The sequence below is a fragment of the Anolis carolinensis genome, chromosome 5, assembly GCF_035594765.1.
Source record: "Anolis carolinensis isolate JA03-04 chromosome 5, rAnoCar3.1.pri, whole genome shotgun sequence".
Lineage (NCBI taxonomy): Eukaryota > Metazoa > Chordata > Lepidosauria > Squamata > Dactyloidae > Anolis > Anolis carolinensis.
Genome location: NC_085845.1, coordinates 35,078,810 through 35,097,076, shown reverse-complemented (window position 1 = coordinate 35,097,076; position 18,267 = coordinate 35,078,810). Strand labels below are relative to the sequence as shown.

The window sequence follows — 18,267 nt, the reverse complement described above, 5'->3', positions numbered from 1 at the left end:
ATTTAAACATCTAGAGAGCTTTGTTATCAAAGCTATCCACAATCTTCAGAGAACATCCATTTCACAAGGAGGCATACGAGAACAATTCAGAAGGAGGCACCATAGCTAAAATAGGTATTCCTCTATCAAAACTATCAAGCTAGAAATTCAGTGTAAATTTCAGGTTGGGAGAAAGCTAAGAATTTCTGAGCCAGAATAATTGACACATTAAATTATCAAGGTTGTAAAAAACATAAGACACATTCTCGAGGTTATAAGGACTTCTCACTAATATTAAGTGTTTCAGAATATTTAGAGCAATAGTCTCAAACTTCTGGCCCTCCAGGTGTTTTGGACTTCAGCTCCCAGAATTCCAGGCCATTGGACAATCTGGCGAGGGTTTCTGGAGGGATTTAGAGCATTTTAAAGCAGGATGTAGAGTAAGGCATCTAATACCACACTTAGCATATTAAATGACTTAAGAATCAAGAGAAAGGAAAAACCCCTCTGTTAGCAAATACAGTGGTATGATATCCCATCTCGTCTTGGAAGCTAAGCAGGGTCAGGTATGTTTAGTTCAAGTTGAATATCCCTTATCCAGAATTTTGAAATCCAAAATAGTTCCAAATTGGGCACATGGGTGGCTGAGATAAAGACATTTTTGCTATCCGATAGTTCAATGTACACAAACATTGTTTAATGTGCAAAGTTATTAAAATATTGTGTATAAAATTATATTCAGATATATCAACAAGGTGTACATGAAATATAAATGCATTTCATTTTTGAACCAAATTTAAACTTGGGCCCCATCTCCAAGGTATTTCCAAAGAATATTCAACCAGTACTTGAATGGGGGCTGCCAACAAATACCATGTGCTGCAGGCTGTATTCCTTGCTTAAGAAAATCTCATGAATTCCAAGAAACTGCTAGAAATTAACAGCTTATCTCAAGGCACATACACATAAGGTATTGGTTCTGGATCTGACAAACTATGGTTCAAATCCAGGCTTAGTTGCAAATGACACAAAGCCTTGAAAAGATCTACATATCTCAGCCTCATCAACTTTCATGGGATTGTTGTAGAAGTAAAATGCTGCATTAAATATCTTGGAAAAATAAATAGGATGTATCATATTAATGCAGCTGACTCTCATACAAATGAAAGACATGCAAATAACTTCTTAAATTTTATTTTTTGGCTACTGGATATGGATATGAGATATGAAAAAACCCAAAGGTATCATTTTTATTAACTTTCACCCTCACCTGAACTCTTACATATACTACTACGTCAACAGGGAAGGAAGAGTATGCTGATGTTGATGAAGAGACTAAAGAGGCTGTGGATTCTTCTAAAGGGTCCTGCATATCAAACTGCCCCATATCCTCATCCTGTGAACTGACTGTTTTAAAAGAATAAAGATATTATTGAAACAGAAAGACACATTTTCATGAAAATGAACTTTGAAAGTAAACTTAAAATTGTTGGTAGAAACAAATTAATCTGCTATATGATACCTGTATAATTCCTTTCTATTGGAGTGATAGGAATTGTTTCAAGAGCTTTCTCTAGGAAGTCTAGCAAGCATGGGCTAATCACCATTTCTTCTGGCAAAGACTGCAGAGCAACCCAAGCGTATAATTTTGCCATTTTTACACCACCACTTCCTTTTCCTTTGGCTGAAATTTCACAAAAGAAATGGTTTAGTTGAGTTAACACTTTCAGTTAGAATGCAAATTAAAACGACAAAGAAAAGTGAAAGTCAGGTCAACTCATGTCCATTCAATTGTTTATAAATACCAACTGAACTCAGGCTGTAATAGATAAAAACTCAGATCAACTGTACAGTTTCGTTACGTGGGATGAATTTTAAGTCACAAAGAAGTGCCAATTTAAATAATTATTTCAATCAAGTTCCAAATTTTCTAATCAGGATTGCTAGATTAAACATAATAATATAAAAATATATGACCCCTAAAATAGATATTTAAAGAAAAACCAGTATTTTCTACAATTTTCAGTTTAAAAGGGTGTTCTTTTTGATGAATAAAAAGAACCAATTTGATAACTATTTAAAACATTCAGAAAAAAGGGCAAAATCCAATGTTCTGCTTACTGTTGCATTGTTCCCTCCCCATCTTATTCCTCTCTGTTGCCTGAGAATTAGCTAAACGCTTATTTAGTTCTCCTGAGCTGGTTTTGGAAACATACAAGGGTGTTGCAGAGGGTAGAGATACTGTAATCTTCTTTGGAATTTTATTGTCAGCTCAGAAGGAGATGTTATAGCAAGTTCCAAAGTAATTAAACATCAATAAAATAAGCAGCAAGTGTGTGTGAATAAAGTCACCTTAACCTTAACCTGCAACAGACTAAATATTATGCTGTCAACTAACTAATATCCTCTTTAGTACAGAAAAGTATGTTAGCCTAGAAAAATAAATTATGAAATTCAACATTTATGTTTGTCCCCATCTGCACACATTTAAGGACAATAAAGCAAGGACTTTAATTTAAACAGTTGCATCCAGAACTTTATTAACTAGCAGTTACTAATAAAACCAATTATTTGAAATAAAGGCAGATAAAATAAAAGATAGAATTAGTTTGGAGAAATAAAGTTTGAACTAGGTTTCTGTCAAAATGAATGAGTAAGAAATCTAACAAAAATAATAAATTAGTTGAGATTGTTAAGGTGTGTTTGTAAGTACAGAAATGTTTCTATCTCGTAAGACTTAGCAGCAGTTAGAATTATGCACAATTCCAATGTTTTATCAAAGTACAAAGCAGACTACATATCTAAGCATTAAACTCTACATGATGAAGTGAATTAAATCAAAAGTTGCAGCAAGAAAGAGAAATATCTACCTGATGGGATAGGCGGGGGTTGGGGAGGAAGTAAAGATCTAGCCTTGCTGTGAGGAGGAAGAGGAGGAGGAGGCATTACAGTATCTTTCATACCGTACAACTTTGATTCTTTGGAAAGGGTCCTTGGCAGAGATGACCCTCTGGAGGTATTTGGTGACTCAGTCTTTAACATCTTCGAATTATAATGTAGCTGCAATGAGACAAAATTGAAAATATACCACCACTGCTATCTGCCTTCAGTAGGCAGTTTCTCATAGCTCGAAGAACAATAGTTTCATAAATCAAACATTTGGGCAGAAAGGTAACCTATTATATTTTAAAATGAAAAGAAACAACAGTTTCTATTTAAATCTGCTTTCATCCACTCAAAACCCCCACACAGAATATATTGTAGCTGTCATTTTGCTAGAAATACTTTTATTGTCCACTCTGTTGGGTTGTAACAAATGCATTTGGTAGTGCTAAAAACCTACCTGCTGTTTTTGCTGCAACAGACTAAATATTATGCTGTCAAGGCTGAATTTCATTTATCTTTTGCAAAATAACAGATAATTAAAGCCCTAAAGCAGTTAAGGACAAAACAGTTAAGCAAATTGTTTTTATTTTATATGAGAACTGAACTGAAATATGTAAACACTATTGCTAGATCAGATTATGTTTCATCTAGTGCCAAAATAATATTTCCAATAGTTATTTCTCTGCTCAGGTTAGTAATTCATTATTTCCAAGGTTCATGTTGATTAACAAGGATGCCCTAGTAAACAATGAAAAGAAAAATACAATTGACAGGTCACAAATTGACTGATAACTTTCTGGGCTGAACATGCTCACTCTAAAATGACCTTAACGTTTATCTGAAATCGGGTTTGTACATTACTTTGTATGTATGTTTTGTTATTCGAAACATAATATTGTCTGCATTGCATTAAGTGATGAAACGTTATTATTCTGTTTGAACATATCTGATTATTGAAGACATCAGGATTTCTCATACTTCATCTATATATATAAAAGAGTGATGGCATCAGGGCAGCGGACAAAACAACAAAACTACAGGCCCCCCAACCTCGAAATTTGACAACACAACCCATCATTCACGGCTCTAGGTTGATACAACAAAAAGAAAAGAAAAATAAAGTCCTAATTACAGGGAGAGGAATAATACTTTTTATCCAATTGATGCCAGTTTGAAGGCTAAGCTCCACCCACTTGGTCTCCTAGCAACCTACTCAGCCCAGGGGACAGGCACAGTTAGGCCTCACTTAGGCCTCTTCCACAGATTATCAGATTTTAACTGGATTATATGGCAGTGTAGACTCAAGGCTCTTCCACACAGCTATATAACCCATTTAGAATCTTATATTATCTGCTTTAAACTGGATTATCTTGACTCCACACTGCCATATAATCCACTTCAGTGTGCATACTAAACATAAAAACAACCATACAACACACATTCAATACCACCACTACCTCAACAATTTCTCACCAACACCACAAGACAACGCCACAGCAACGCGTGGCCGGGCACAGCTAGTGTATATATATTTATTACCTTTACATCTACACCAGGAATGTAAAATACTGTTGTTTCCAAGTCACTGGACTTTGTCTGCAGAGATGATGGAACTTTTTTTCCAGCCAGTAAGTGAGTAGTAGAGGCATAATTAGTTTGAAATTTCTTTTTTTTGGAAGGAGACTCCTGATCTAAACTTCTGGAACTGCGATCATAGCTCCTAAAATCAATGCAAAGTATTTATTTAATTAGAGTGTAAAAGTAACATTACGTTTTTCTCTTAAAGTCTCTTAAAAATGAAAAGAAATGCACCTCTCAGCATTTTGAACAAAGTAGTCAGAACTGTATGCTGTATTTGGAGTTAAAAGGATCTACTTTGGGAAAACCTCATTTCTGAAAAATGCAACAAAAAAGAGAAAAGAAACATCCTGTGCCAGCTGAATCCACCGACCACAGCACTATGAGTTTTAGTCTGAAGAAGAGCCACTTGATATTATATTCCTGGATCTATACCATTCTCTAGGAGCTCCCGGTGGCGCAATGGGTTAAACCCTTATACCAGCAGGACTGCTGACCAAAAGGCCGGTGGTTCGAATCCAGGGAGTGGGAGCAGCTCCTGTCAGTTCCAGCTTCTTATGAGGGGGCATGAGAGGGGCCTCCCACAGAATGGTAAAACATCTGGGCATCTTCTGGGCAATATCCTTGCAGACGGCCAATTCTCTCACACCAGAAGCGACTTGCAGTCCCCCCCCCCCCCCAAGAAAATCTCTAAAATATAACATTATGTCCAAAAGCAGAGCAATCACTTGTTCTCTAAAGCTGTGTCAGTTTCACACTGAAATGTATGCGTTCTCCCTGGATAGTTCATAACCTGAGAATGGCCCCAAAGGAGATGAACATGAAGTGTCAGAGGAAACAAACACTATCTATACAATGAAGCTTGTTGACTAGGAACTGGACCATGGTATATAACCAGTGATTTATCCATGACTTCCCCTTCAGTAAATCCTTGGATCTTCTTGGAATACTGAAGACTAAAACCTTGTTGCATCTTTTCTACGACTGGGGTTGAGGAGTGCAACAATTGATTTCTGCACCAATATGGAAGGTCCAAGAAGAGTCATCTGTTCCTATGCAGTTTCAGTGGAACAATTAAGAGGTGCTGACATTTACTGAAATTGAGTAGAAATGACTTCTGATCATGGGTGAGGCATATTAACACTTTCTAATGAGTGTTTCTCAAACTCTGCTCTTCCAGGTGTTTTGGACTTCAGCCCCCAGAAATCTCAGGCAGCTTACCAGCTGTTAGGAATTGTGCAACCTGAAGTCCAAAACACCTGGAGGAGCAGAGTTTGAGAAAAACTGTTCAAATGAATTAATATTCCACCTCTCTCCCAGTACAGGATTCAAAACAGTTCACAATAATTTGAAATAATAAAAAACTGTTACAGTAATACGAATGTTGAATGTGGATATAGGGTAGGGGTGTCCAACTCTTTTTCACTGAGGGCAACATCAGCCTTATCCTTGCCTTCAAAAAGCTGTTCATAATTGTAAGACTGTATAAATGTAACTATGTTGCCCTGGCATTGAAAGTCTCATGGGCCACATAAAATGACATGGAGAGCTGGCTTTGGCCCACAGACTTTGTGTTTGATACATGTGATAATAACGAGTTGAAAGAATAACTCTTACTCTAGTTCCTGACTGGTGTTGGACTAAGAACTTTTCAACATGCATTTCAAGACCAATTTATCTTGAGGTCAAAAGAATCTCCATGTTTCCTAGACACTCATGTATTGCAGTCTGGTGCTGATTATTTACTGAGTATAGTGATTTGAATGTCAGACTACAATGCTGGAAACCAGGATTCATTCCCTGTTTAGCAATGGAAACCCATGGGGTAACCTTGCACATGTCACATGCTCTCACCCCCAGAAACTTAGTGACAGGGTTGCCATATTTTTGAAATTACTTGAAAGCACACAACAACAAATTGCTGAAGTAGTTGACAGTTTCAGTAACCAAGACTGGTCTGATGCCTAAACTAGTGGGAAAGATGGCAATGATCTGGTACCTTATACTGTTGATGGTATCAGTACATGAGGCCTGGAACGGACTCCAAGTGAAACTGTATGAAAGGGCTTATTCTGCATAGTAGGTTCAGGGGTTTTAAGTGCCCCTTCCCATTTGAAATAAGAGGCACTACAATTTCTTAATTAAAATAAAATTGACCGTTATCTTGACCAAACTGTCCCATTATGGGACATAAAATTATTACACATGGAACTAACAGATGATGCATGGTTCTGATTAGTCTTACTTGAGACTTTAGCAGTTCAAGATCAACATTACCCATATTCACTATTGTTTTATCTACTTTTCCAGCATTCTCACCGTCTTAAACTTATGTCATCATGTTCTTGCTGAAGTGTTGTTGGATGCAGTACACATTTCCCACAGTCGATTTCAACTCTCACATCAAGTTCAAAATCAATATTCCTCTCTGTAGTCGTTCCAGTCACACTTCTGTTGCCTGGAGATGTTGGCCACCGTTCAGTAAACAGCTGGTGGACAGCAGCAAAGCCAGTTGCTTTTTTACGAGACGGAGTCCTGTAGAAAGGAAACAAGGATTTTGAAACATTTGACAAACTCAACTTATGTGACTTACTGAATGTGATTACTCTAAAATATGTATTGCACTTAGTATTTTACTATTGTAATTTATAATTTAGCCTTAAACCCACAAAGTATTTTGAAAAGAGTGCAGGAGATCTCATTAAGTGTCATAAAATGTTCAGTAGCATACTTTGAATCAATCCAATGGCATACCTAATTCAATACTGTCTAGATCAGAGGTATCCAACCTGTTAGCTTTCCTGAGCCACACTAGAAGAAGAAGAATTGTCTTGGGCCTCACATAAAATACACTAGACTAACAATAGCTGATGAGCAGAAAAATAAAACTTTATAGAAAAGATCAGCAATCTCAGTCTAAGCACCAATGACATCCTGATCAGCTTCGATTTGGTGTCCCTTTTTACCAAAGTCCCAGTAGCTGACACCCTCACACTGATCAAACAAAACTTCCCAGAAGACATCACAGCCCTGTTTCACCATTGCCTCACCACTAGCTACTTTCAGTGGGACACTGGATTCTATGAACAGAAGGAGGGAGTGGCCATGGGCAGCCCTCTCAGCCCAGTAGTAGCAAATTTCTATATGGAATACTTTGAAAAACAGGCCCTAGAAACAGCACCAAAAAAGCCAACTGTTTGGTTCAGATACGTAGATGACACCTTCACAATTTGGAGCCATGGAAAGGAAGAACTCAGCAAGTTCCTGGACCATCTTAACAGCATCCACCCAAACATCCAATTCACCATGGAAAAAGAAAAGGAAGGAAAACTGCCATTTCTAGATGTTCTGGTCATCCGCAAACCCAATCAACAACTGGGCCACACAGTTTACAGAAAACCTACACACACAGATAGATACCTTCATAAAAACTCCAACCATCACCCAAGTCAAAAAAGGAGCACAATCAAAGCCCTGACAGACCGTGCCCAAAAATCTGCGAACCTCACCTCCTCCAAGGTGAACTCAACCACCTAAACTGGGCTCTACAGGCCAATGGCTACTCCACCACAGACATCAGAAGAGCTGCAAGGCCAAGAACAAGCCATGAAAGTCAAGACAAAGATCCACCCAGAGGAAAGGTGTTCTTACCATACATCAAGGGAACTACTAACTGCATAGGCAAATTGATGAAGAAGCACAACCTACAAACTATCTACAGACCCACAAAGAAAATCCAACAAATGCTACGGTCAGCGAAGGACAAGAGGGATCCTCTCTCTTCTGCAGGAGTCTACCGGATACCATGCAGCTGTGGACAAGTCTACATAGGGACCACCAAACGCAGCGCCCAAACAAGAGTCAAAGAACATGAAAGGCACTGCAGACTAATTCAACCAGAGAAATCAGCCATAGCAGAGCATTTGATGAACCAGCCTGGACACAGGATACTATTTGAGAACACAAAAATGCTGGACCATTCTAACAACTATCATGTCAGACTACACAGAGAAGCCATTGAAATCCACAAGCATGTGGACAACTTCAACAGAAAGGAAGAAACCATGAAAATGAACAAAATCTGGCTACCAGTATTACAAAACTCCAAAATCAAAACAGTAGATGGGAACCAACACAATGAGGGCTTGACTAAACAAAGGATGCCCCCAGGCAAGGGACAAAACATTTCCAATGCTAATTAGGGTGATTAACTGAAACATTAATGCTGGCTCCCAGTGACAAAGAACTCTTGCCACACCTTGGACTCCACACAGATATATATTCTTTCCTTTCCTTACTTAGTTTATCCATACCTCACAACCTCTGAGGATGCCTGCCATAGATGTGGGCGAAACGTCAGGAGAGAATACTTCTGGAACATGGCCACACAGCCCGAAAGACATACAACAACCAAAATAAGATCTGTTCCTAATTTTCATAATATCTGCGACTATAGGTAAGTTAAAAAGGCTTCTATAATAATCTTAATTATGTGCCACCCTGTTCAGAGGGTCTTTTAAAATCGTAGAGAAAATGTACATATTTAAATAATAAAATTTCTTTAATTAAAAAGATTTATATTATAAAAGTAAAAGAAAAGAAGGTGGGATATTTGACATTTTTTTTTTAGAAAGTAATGGATTAATATCTAGTTTGATGGAAGTAGTTGCAATTCTCATTGAGTTCTCAAGGTACTAATCAGATATTTTGGCTCTAATTTTACTCTTTATGTGCTTCATCCTTAAAAATAGTTGCTCACAAATGTAGGTGCTGCCAAAATGCAAATTATGAATAAAACTCTGACATTTGTGGATGTTAATATTTTGATTACTCCTTTCAGTTCCGTTGCCATCTATAAAGTTCTCACTTGAGAACTGGGCAACTAAGTTACAAAAAAATTGCAAACGTATCTCATATTGTTTTCAATACGTTTACGATTTCATATTGGACCGCATTCATAGCTGTTCGGGATGCAGGTTGAACATGTCAAAGACAGAACGCCACAAGATTCAAAGTAACAGAGTTTATTAGATTACAGAACTCAAAAATGCCCGTAAAAACACAAGGGCCAGGCAGTTTTTGCCTTTAGTAGCAAAAAGGGACAAAAGTAAATGTTCAAAAGATAAACCGGATTAAACCGGAGTTTAATCCGGGTAAAAACAAACTGCTTGCTTCAGCCTAGGTATTAACAGAACAAAAGCCAAGGAACAAAAGATACAAAGAATGCAACTAATTGGCAGCAGATTCCTCTCTGCTGCCAGCACTGTGCTTAGAGTAACTTGCGTCGCTCCCACACACACACAGTAGACAGGATCTCCAACACGAGCAATTCAGCCAAGGATTGCAGAAGTAGAGTAGACCAGTTCCGTTCCGTAGATCAAAGCCAGAAGCAGACGTTTGTAGTTTTTCCAAGTCCAAGAAGGGGGGAAGACAAGCCGTGGTCAGTTCAGTCCGGGTTCTCAAAGCAGGAGATGGCGTCCGTCAGAAAGACGACGGAAGGTCAAGGTCTCAGCACAGGAAAGCACACAAGTCTTCAGGGAAGCGTCCCACACACACACGGATCCCAAGCGTTTGCCCAGATTACCTTGCCCGACGCAATTTGCAATTGCTCCCAAGCCCCATTTTATGCCAGTTACAAATCTTCATCACTGTCAGCTGTCCTCCTTAACCCGGGCGTTTCCTCATCACTTTCCTCGTCAGAGCTGGAACACCTCTGACTACGCCCAACAGCATCTCCAGCTGTGGATCCCGTCCCATCCCTCCAGCTAAGCCATGGGTCTAATCCTGAAGGTCCCCATTCATCTTCTGTCCCATCATGGCCAGTGGCACCCAATTCCTCCCTTACCCGAGTCCAATCCATCTCATCCTCCTCTGAGCTAACCAGCCCCTCCTCCATTCTCTCCGTAAACCCTTCGAAAGATTCTTCGTCAGATGGTGCTGCAAATATGTCTCGCAGTCTTTTTCTCTCTCGCTCCTCGAGAGTATCTGACTCCCGAGGAGTCTTACGCCCACGTCTGTCAGTAACAGAGCCATGAGGCTCAATCATAACACTATCCCCTCTCACAAAGGCCTCCTCCCCCGATGGCGGAGAAGTGGCAGTGATACCCTCCGCTATAGCACCACGACGACTAGAGGTATCAAGTTTCAACAGTGAACGATGAAAGACTGGATGGACCTTTAAACTAGACGGTAAACGCAAACGAAACGCAACGGAAGAAATCTTTTTAACGATAGGAAAGGGACCCAAATACCGAGGCGCAAACTTTCCCCCAGCCTGTTTAATATGTTTGGAAGATAACCACACCAAATCCCCTTCTTCCAACTCCTCCCCTGCCTGCCTGTGGCGGTCAGCCTGAGTCTTCTGCGTTGCCTTAGCTTCCAGCAGTAAGCGACGGGCAACATCATGCAATGCAGCCATTTCCGTAGAGCGGTACACAGGGTCCGAAGAGACCACATTGGTCGACGGCGCCACACCTCCCCGTGGGTGAAAACCATAAGTTAGCTCAAACGGCGTATGCTGACTAGATGTGTGCACCGCATTGTTGTAAGCAAATTCCGCCACCGGTAGCCACTTCACCCAAGCCGTGGGTTGGTCTAAACAAAAACAACGCAGATATTGCTCTAAGAGCCCATTAACCCGTTCCGACTGTCCATCCGTTTGCGGATGGAAAGCTGAAGAAACGTTTAACTTAGTCCCCAAACACTCATGGAAATGTTTCCAAAAGCGTGACACAAATTGCGGAGCCCTATCTGAAATAATCACCTCGGGTGCTCCGTGCAAACGATAGATGTGCTTAGTAAATAGTAAGGCCAACGTAGGGGCCGCCGGAATGGTTGAACAAGGAATAAAATGAGCCAGTTTACTAAATAAATCCACCACCACCCAAATACAAGTATAACCCCCAGACTTAGGCAAATCTGAAATGAAATCCATGGAAATGATTTGCCATGGCCTGTCCGGAACAGGTAAAGACGACAACAACCCTCTAGGGCGCCCAACAGGCGTCTTACTCTGCTGGCAAACGGCGCAGCTGTCACAAAAGCGCAGAATGTCTTGCCGCATCTTTGGCCACCAATAGCTCCTGGTAATGAGCTGCACGGTCTTGAATCTGCCAAAGTGCCCAGCCATGGGTTCGTCATGGTGGGCTCTAATCACCTCCAACCTGAGGGCCCCCACTGGTACGTAGACCTGCCCCCTGCGTACCAATACTCCGTCTTGATCTTGTAGATGCGGCAGTATGGTACGGTTACCTGCTGAGAGCAGCATCAGTTGCTCCTGTGTCCACACATCATCCCTCTGAGCCGCAAGGATCTGGTCATGTAACCCGAGCTCATTATCTACAACACACAGAGAGGCAGTAGGCAAGATGGTCTGACATACAACCTGCTCATTGGTCTTAAACTCCGGCTTGCGGGATAAAGCATCGGCCCGCAAGTTTGCCTTCCCCTCTACGAACTGCACCTTGAAGTTAAACCTGGAGAAAAACAAAGCCCATCGGATTTGACGCTGGTTTAACTTCTTTGCTGTTTGCAAGTGCTCTAAGTTCTTGTGATCAGATCTGACCACGATCTGGTGCCGTGCCCCTTCAAGCCAGTGCCGCCACACCTCAAACGCCACCTTAATCGCCAACAACTCCTTCTCCCATATGGTATAGTTCTGCTCGAAGGGTGTTAGTTGCCGCGAGTAAAATCCACAGGGACGCAAGGTCCCTGAGGAGTCCTTCTGAGACAATACAGCCCCCAACGCGTAGCTAGAAGCGTCCGCTTCTACCACGAACGGTTTGTCAACATCAGGATGGGTTAGTATGTTGTCCGATTGAAAACTAGACTTAAGTTGTAGAAACGCCTCGTGAGCTTCCCGCCCCCACACAAATGGCTGTTTCTTGCGCAGAAGCTGCGTCAAAGGTACCGTGAGCTTTGCAAAATTCGGAATAAACTCCCGGTAGTAATTAGCGAAACCTAAGAACCTTTGTACATCCTTCTTAGTTTTCAGCTCCTGCCATGAGTTGACGGCGTCAACCTTATGTGGGTCCATTTTAAGTTCCCTACCTGACACTACATGACCTAGGAACTCCACTTCAGGCACATGAAAGACGCATTTGGAAGCCTTGGCGAAAAGCCCATTAGCCCGCAGTCGGTGCAGAACCTGCTTGACATGTTGACGATGTTCTTTCTCGTCCTTAGAAAAAATCAAGATATCATCCAAATAAATCACTAAAAATTGGTCAATTAGGTCCCTGAACACATCGTTCATGAACCTCTGGAAGACCGCAGGAGCATTACAAAGCCCAAAAGGCATGACTCGGAACTCGTGGCATCCGAAACACGTGTTAAATGCCGTCTTCCATTCATCCCCTTCCCGTATACGGATTAAGTTATAGGCCCCCCGCAGGTCAAGCTTGGTAAAGACCTTAGCCCCTTGCACCCTTGATAACAGTTCCGAGATTAAAGGGAGCGGGTACCTATCCCGAATGGTGTATTTGTTTAGGATCCGATAGTCGCAGACCAACCTAAGTTCCCCAGTCTTTTTGGCTACAAAGAATACTGGTGCCGCAGTTGGAGAACTAGATGGGCGAATAAACCCCTTGGCTAAATTTTCATCTAAAAACTCCCGCAAAGCTTGCCTTTCCGGTACAGTCAAGGCATACAGCCTCCCTGCTGGCAGTTTCGCACCTTCTGCCAGCTTGATGGCGCAATCATATGGCCTGTGCGGTGGTAATTTGTCCGCTTCTCTTTTACAAAATACATCAGAGAACTCCCCATACTCAGCAGGCACTCCCTCCATATCAGCATGAGTAACGTTTAAAGTGCAACAATCCTGCCTCTTTAAGATCACTTTACGTGTTGCCCAATCCACTTGTGGGTTTACTACAGCTAGCCAATCCATCCCCAGGATCACATCATATCTAGGCAAGCTCGTAATATCCCACACAAACGTTCCCGTTACTCCCTGCACCTCCCACGTTACTGCTGAGGTTTCCTGGTTAACCACCCCAGTCTCCAGCAGTCTCCCATCTGCTCCCTCCACCCACACGTCGCATGCCTTGCGCACTCTAGGAATGCCATGCTTCTTAGCAAACTCAATATCTATATAGGAGACCGTAGCTCCTGAGTCCAGCAGTGCCAGAGTAGAAACAAGTTCCCTTCCCCCAACAGATAATGTAATGGGTACGAAAACATGCTTCCTCCCCTCAGTTGACTGCTTGAGGAGCCCTAGTGCGTTGGACTCACGTCGCACTAGGGCTGGCCTTTTCCCGAAAGCTGGGAAGGTTTCACATTACAATTTTTGGCAAAATGCCCAGCATTCCCACAGTACAAACACAAGCCCAGCTGCCTCCTACGGCTCTTTTCCTCTGTAGACAGTTTTTTAAAGACCCCAAGCTCCATGGGCTCTTCCCCCATCACCACAGGTGCCCTGGTTACATGCATGGGTGGCGCACACATTGCTTTTGAGTGTTTACGAGCCTCGAACCTTGCGTCTAAACGCAGCACCTTAGCTACTAAGGCGTCCCAGCTTTCAGCCGGCTCCAAGCGTGCTAATTCATCCTGGAGCATATCACTTAACCCGGCAGTAAATAAAAGCATGAATGCATTTTCCCCCCAATCCAGCTGGTGGCGATACAGGTTAAACTTATTTAAGTAATCCAAAACAGTCCCCTTTCCCTGTTTCAACCGATACAGAGCCCACCCAGCGTTCTCCGTGCGGAGAGGATCCCCAAAAGTATCAGTTAACAACTTTTTGAAATTATTCAAATTGTCCTTGACTGGGTCATTTCCCAAAATTAAATTAGTGGCCCATTGTCCTGCGGGACCGGTCAACAAACTCAAAATAAAAGCCACCTTACTAGTGTCAGTAGGAAAAGCATGAACACTGAGCTGTGAAAAATAAAGCTCCACTTGTGCCAAAAAGGTTGGCAACTTGCACCTGGTTCCGTCAAAGCGTTCAGGAGTCAAAACATGTCCTTTCACAGCAAAAGCTGTTTGGCTTACGGTAAAGGCCGTTTGCAATTGGTCTACTTTGGCTCTTAACTCATCCATCGTCTTCCTGACGGGTTTATTGCTGCAATAAACTTTTTAATGGCGTCGGGCAATCTGTCAAAGACAGAACGCCACAAGATTCAAAGTAACAGAGTTTATTAGATTACAGAACTCAAAAATGCCCGTAAAAACACAAGGGCCAGGCAGTTTTTGCCTTTAGTAGCAAAAAGGGACAAAAGTAAATGTTCAAAAGATAAACCGGATTAAACCGGAGTTTAATCCGGGTAAAAACAAACTGCTTGCTTCAGCCTAGGTATTAACAGAACAAAAGCCAAGGAACAAAAGATACAAAGAATGCAACTAATTGGCAGCAGATTCCTCTCTGCTGCCAGCACTGTGCTTAGAGTAACTTGCGTCGCTCCCACACACACACAGTAGACAGGATCTCCAACACGAGCAATTCAGCCAAGGATTGCAGAAGTAGAGTAGACCAGTTCCGTTCCGTAGATCAAAGCCAGAAGCAGACGTTTGTAGTTTTTCCAAGTCCAAGAAGGGGGGAAGACAAGCCGTGGTCAGTTCAGTCCGGGTTCTCAAAGCAGGAGATGGCGTCCGTCAGAAAGACGACGGAAGGTCAAGGTCTCAGCACAGGAAAGCACACAAGTCTTCAGGGAAGCGTCCCACACACACACGGATCCCAAGCGTTTGCCCAGATTACCTTGCCCGACGCAATTTGCAATTGCTCCCAAGCCCCATTTTATGCCAGTTACAAATCTTCATCACTGTCAGCTGTCCTCCTTAACCCGGGCGTTTCCTCATCACTTTCCTCGTCAGAGCTGGAACACCTCTGACTACGCCCAACAGCATCTCCAGCTGTGGATCCCGTCCCATCCCTCCAGCTAAGCCATGGGTCTAATCCTGAAGGTCCCCATTCATCTTCTGTCCCATCATGGCCAGTGGCACCCAATTCCTCCCTTACCCGAGTCCAATCCATCTCATCCTCCTCTGAGCTAACCAGCCCCTCCTCCATTCTCTCCGTAAACCCTTCGAAAGATTCTTCGTCAGATGGTGCTGCAAATATGTCTCGCAGTCTTTTTCTCTCTCGCTCCTCGAGAGTATCTGACTCCCGAGGAGTCTTACGCCCACGTCTGTCAGTAACAGAGCCATGAGGCTCAATCATAACAGAACAAGCCTGGTCTAGGTAGTCAATGATTTTCATATAGAACTCCATGTTTTACACAGGATTTTTCCCATACTCAATTAAGAAATAACCAATTAAGAATTTTGTATACACACGTGTTTTTACCACAGAATTACAGCCTCTCCTAATGTTATCGTTCCATATAAAACAACATCTGTATTAACAGAAACCCCTTTCTGTTCAGATATTACTTTTAATTAAGGGCTGTAGCATGCACAACTGTAAAGTGCATTTTGCAAATGAGCTCACTGTGTTTTTCGGTAAAAATAAGGCCTCTCTCTTTCATGATCTTCCTCTTTTTCAGAATCTTCACTCGTTGAAGACAAGCTGTCATCTCGTCTTCCTTCTTCAGGCTGGAAGGGAACGCTTGGTGAGAAGACAGCTGGAGGTTTGGGTGAATTGAATACTGAGCATGATCCTTCACTATTGGATGAGTAATGGGATGGACCATCAATGGTTACTGACATAAGATCCAATTCTGTCTCCTCGGGAAACTGATTATAAAAAAACAAAACAGACATTCAATTATGGCTAATGTCTTTATCTAAGACAGAGGAAAGCAGATGTCTTAAAGAGAAAGCAATGCAAATAATTTTTGTTTGAAGTTAGCATTTCTGATTTTGAATAGACCAAAGTGTTGTTATAAGAAGATTAAAGCATGAAAACATGTTTTACAAACAGATGAGTGAGCAGACTTGGACAAGAAAGATGAACAGAACATGTACAGAAAGCAGAAAAGTAGATTGAAACAGTATTTGATAATTAAAGTAACTATTTAAAGCAAAGCTAAAGAACGGCAAAAACCCCTAATACCACCTAAAATTGAGAGAAAATATAATTTGTTAATGAATGGATGTGCATGCAAAATGCTGACAGAGAATGTACAGTACTGTCTCATAGATATACTACATACACAATGAATAAGGACTTTGAAAAAACTAAAATGATTCCCATGGGCCTTCATGAACGCAGATTTGCTTTTTGGAATAAGCAAAGCTCCAATGAATGTTTTCATACAGTTTTGTTGCTCTTGCTCTTGTTTGTTTAGCATGGAGAAACTAGTTAAGCAGAGAGATTTCTCAAAAATATTTCTGGAGGTTGAGTAGGATCTTCTTAATTCCAAAGCTCACAGCAGTGGCAAGTCTCTAAGCAGCCTGCCAGATAATATTGCCTGGGCATTGTAAATTAAAAAATAAAACTATGCCATCAATGTTGTTTAGATTAAGCAATGCAATCACCAAAAATTATGGGAATTTTTCCATTTTTCTGCTATCACTAGGCACAAGCAAAAAATACATAGGTGAAGGGTATATTTAGGGAGAGGTAATGTGAAAGATTCACATTGCAGTATAAATCTGTAAACGGAAGTTCCAGAGAATCTGCTAACAGATTCTGAATCAGACTGTGTCTTTATCATGCTAGACAACTGCTTGTGGTTTCAAAGTTTCACCAGTTCAAGAAGTAACACCCTCCCACTCACAGAAGTGAACAAGATTATATTCTCCAGTTTGTGAAAATGCTGTCTTTAGGCTTTGTACTACAATTGGCTCAGCTGACAGAGATGATCAATGAAGCAGATTTTCCATGCGATTAATAAGTATATTTGTTGTTTTTACAAATACCTGAAAATACCCTTCCCTTGGGCTGCTGGATTGTTGTGCAATCCCCAAAACTGTTTTATTCAACTTAATTGAAAATGAAAAAGAAAAACAAATTATAACAAATATATTTATTCAAGAAACTGGCACATTGAAAGAGGAAATATGATATGAAAATAAATTTTCATCAATGAACATAAAAACTAGCTATATTTGACAAATTACTTAACTTTCTCCAGATGGTGAACAAGGCTGAGTCAATCAAATGGATAACATGCATATGTATGTCACGTTATATGCACATAAAATAACATAGCAATGTTCAAAAAGATGTATACTATTTCTATTTCTACTCCAGAACTGGAAGAAGTTTAAGATACAGCATATTCAATCTGAATATATTTAGATTTTTCTGACGCTGGAATATTATTGCAAAAAGAATGGCATTGAACACAATGAAATATAAAATAATATTTTGTATGCCCATGAACCAACTTCTATTCTTAGTATGTGTTTCATCAAGGTAGTTGATAAAACAAATAATACTCAGGGCCTGCCTTACCGTGTCCTGTATATTGAAAGTCACTCTGGGACCAGGAGATGCTCCATCCACACGTATTTCTGGAAGATCTTCACTTTCTCCAAGCCGGGTACTATTACCAAATAAAAAGCATTAAAAAAATGATTGTATTCATCAAGACAAGAAACAATTTATAACAAGCCTTTTGATTACATGGTGCATATATTAAATCTTGATTATAAAAATCAGAGAGAAAAATCTTATGGGATGCTACTTTATTGTAGAATTCCTTCTGATTTAGAAGTCATGACTTGAACATATTTTAAAAGTCCAAATTTTGCCAGTTTGTAGCATGCAGGATTTAGCTGACAACGGGAATTTTAAAATAGCAAGAATTCTGTCTTTATACACAGATGTTTAGGGGTACAATCCATAGTCTGTGTTGAACATCTGGATCAATAAATTAAATATAAGTAAAGGTAAAAGTTTCCCCCTGACTTTAAGTCTAGTCATGTCCGATTTTGGGGGTT

The 18,267-nt window shown here is 40.9% G+C and overlaps 1 protein-coding gene across 13 annotated transcripts in view; it reads right to left on the bottom strand.

The window, feature by feature from the left end:
• The window catches only part of bltp1 (bridge-like lipid transfer protein family member 1), a 142,143-nt gene that overhangs the window by 15,980 nt on the left and 107,896 nt on the right, over nt 1–18,267 (bottom strand). For 6 of the 13 annotated variants that reach the window (XM_062983607.1, XM_062983608.1, XM_062983615.1 and 3 more), the window contains 8 exons: nt 17,780–17,870; nt 17,242–17,304; nt 15,869–16,113; nt 6,763–6,978; nt 4,405–4,585; nt 2,850–3,039; nt 1,502–1,663; nt 1,250–1,386 (listed from right to left, as the gene is read on the bottom strand). In XM_062983607.1, the coding sequence (XP_062839677.1) occupies nt 1,250–1,386; nt 1,502–1,663; nt 2,850–3,039; nt 4,405–4,585; nt 6,763–6,978; nt 15,869–16,113; nt 17,242–17,304; nt 17,780–17,870 (1,285 nt within the window). The remainder of the gene's footprint in view (nt 1–1,249; nt 1,387–1,501; nt 1,664–2,849; nt 3,040–4,404; nt 4,586–6,762; nt 6,979–15,868; nt 16,114–17,241; nt 17,305–17,779; nt 17,871–18,267) is intronic. The other 7 variants (XM_062983616.1, XM_062983618.1, XM_062983619.1 and 4 more) reach the window with 4 other exon arrangements.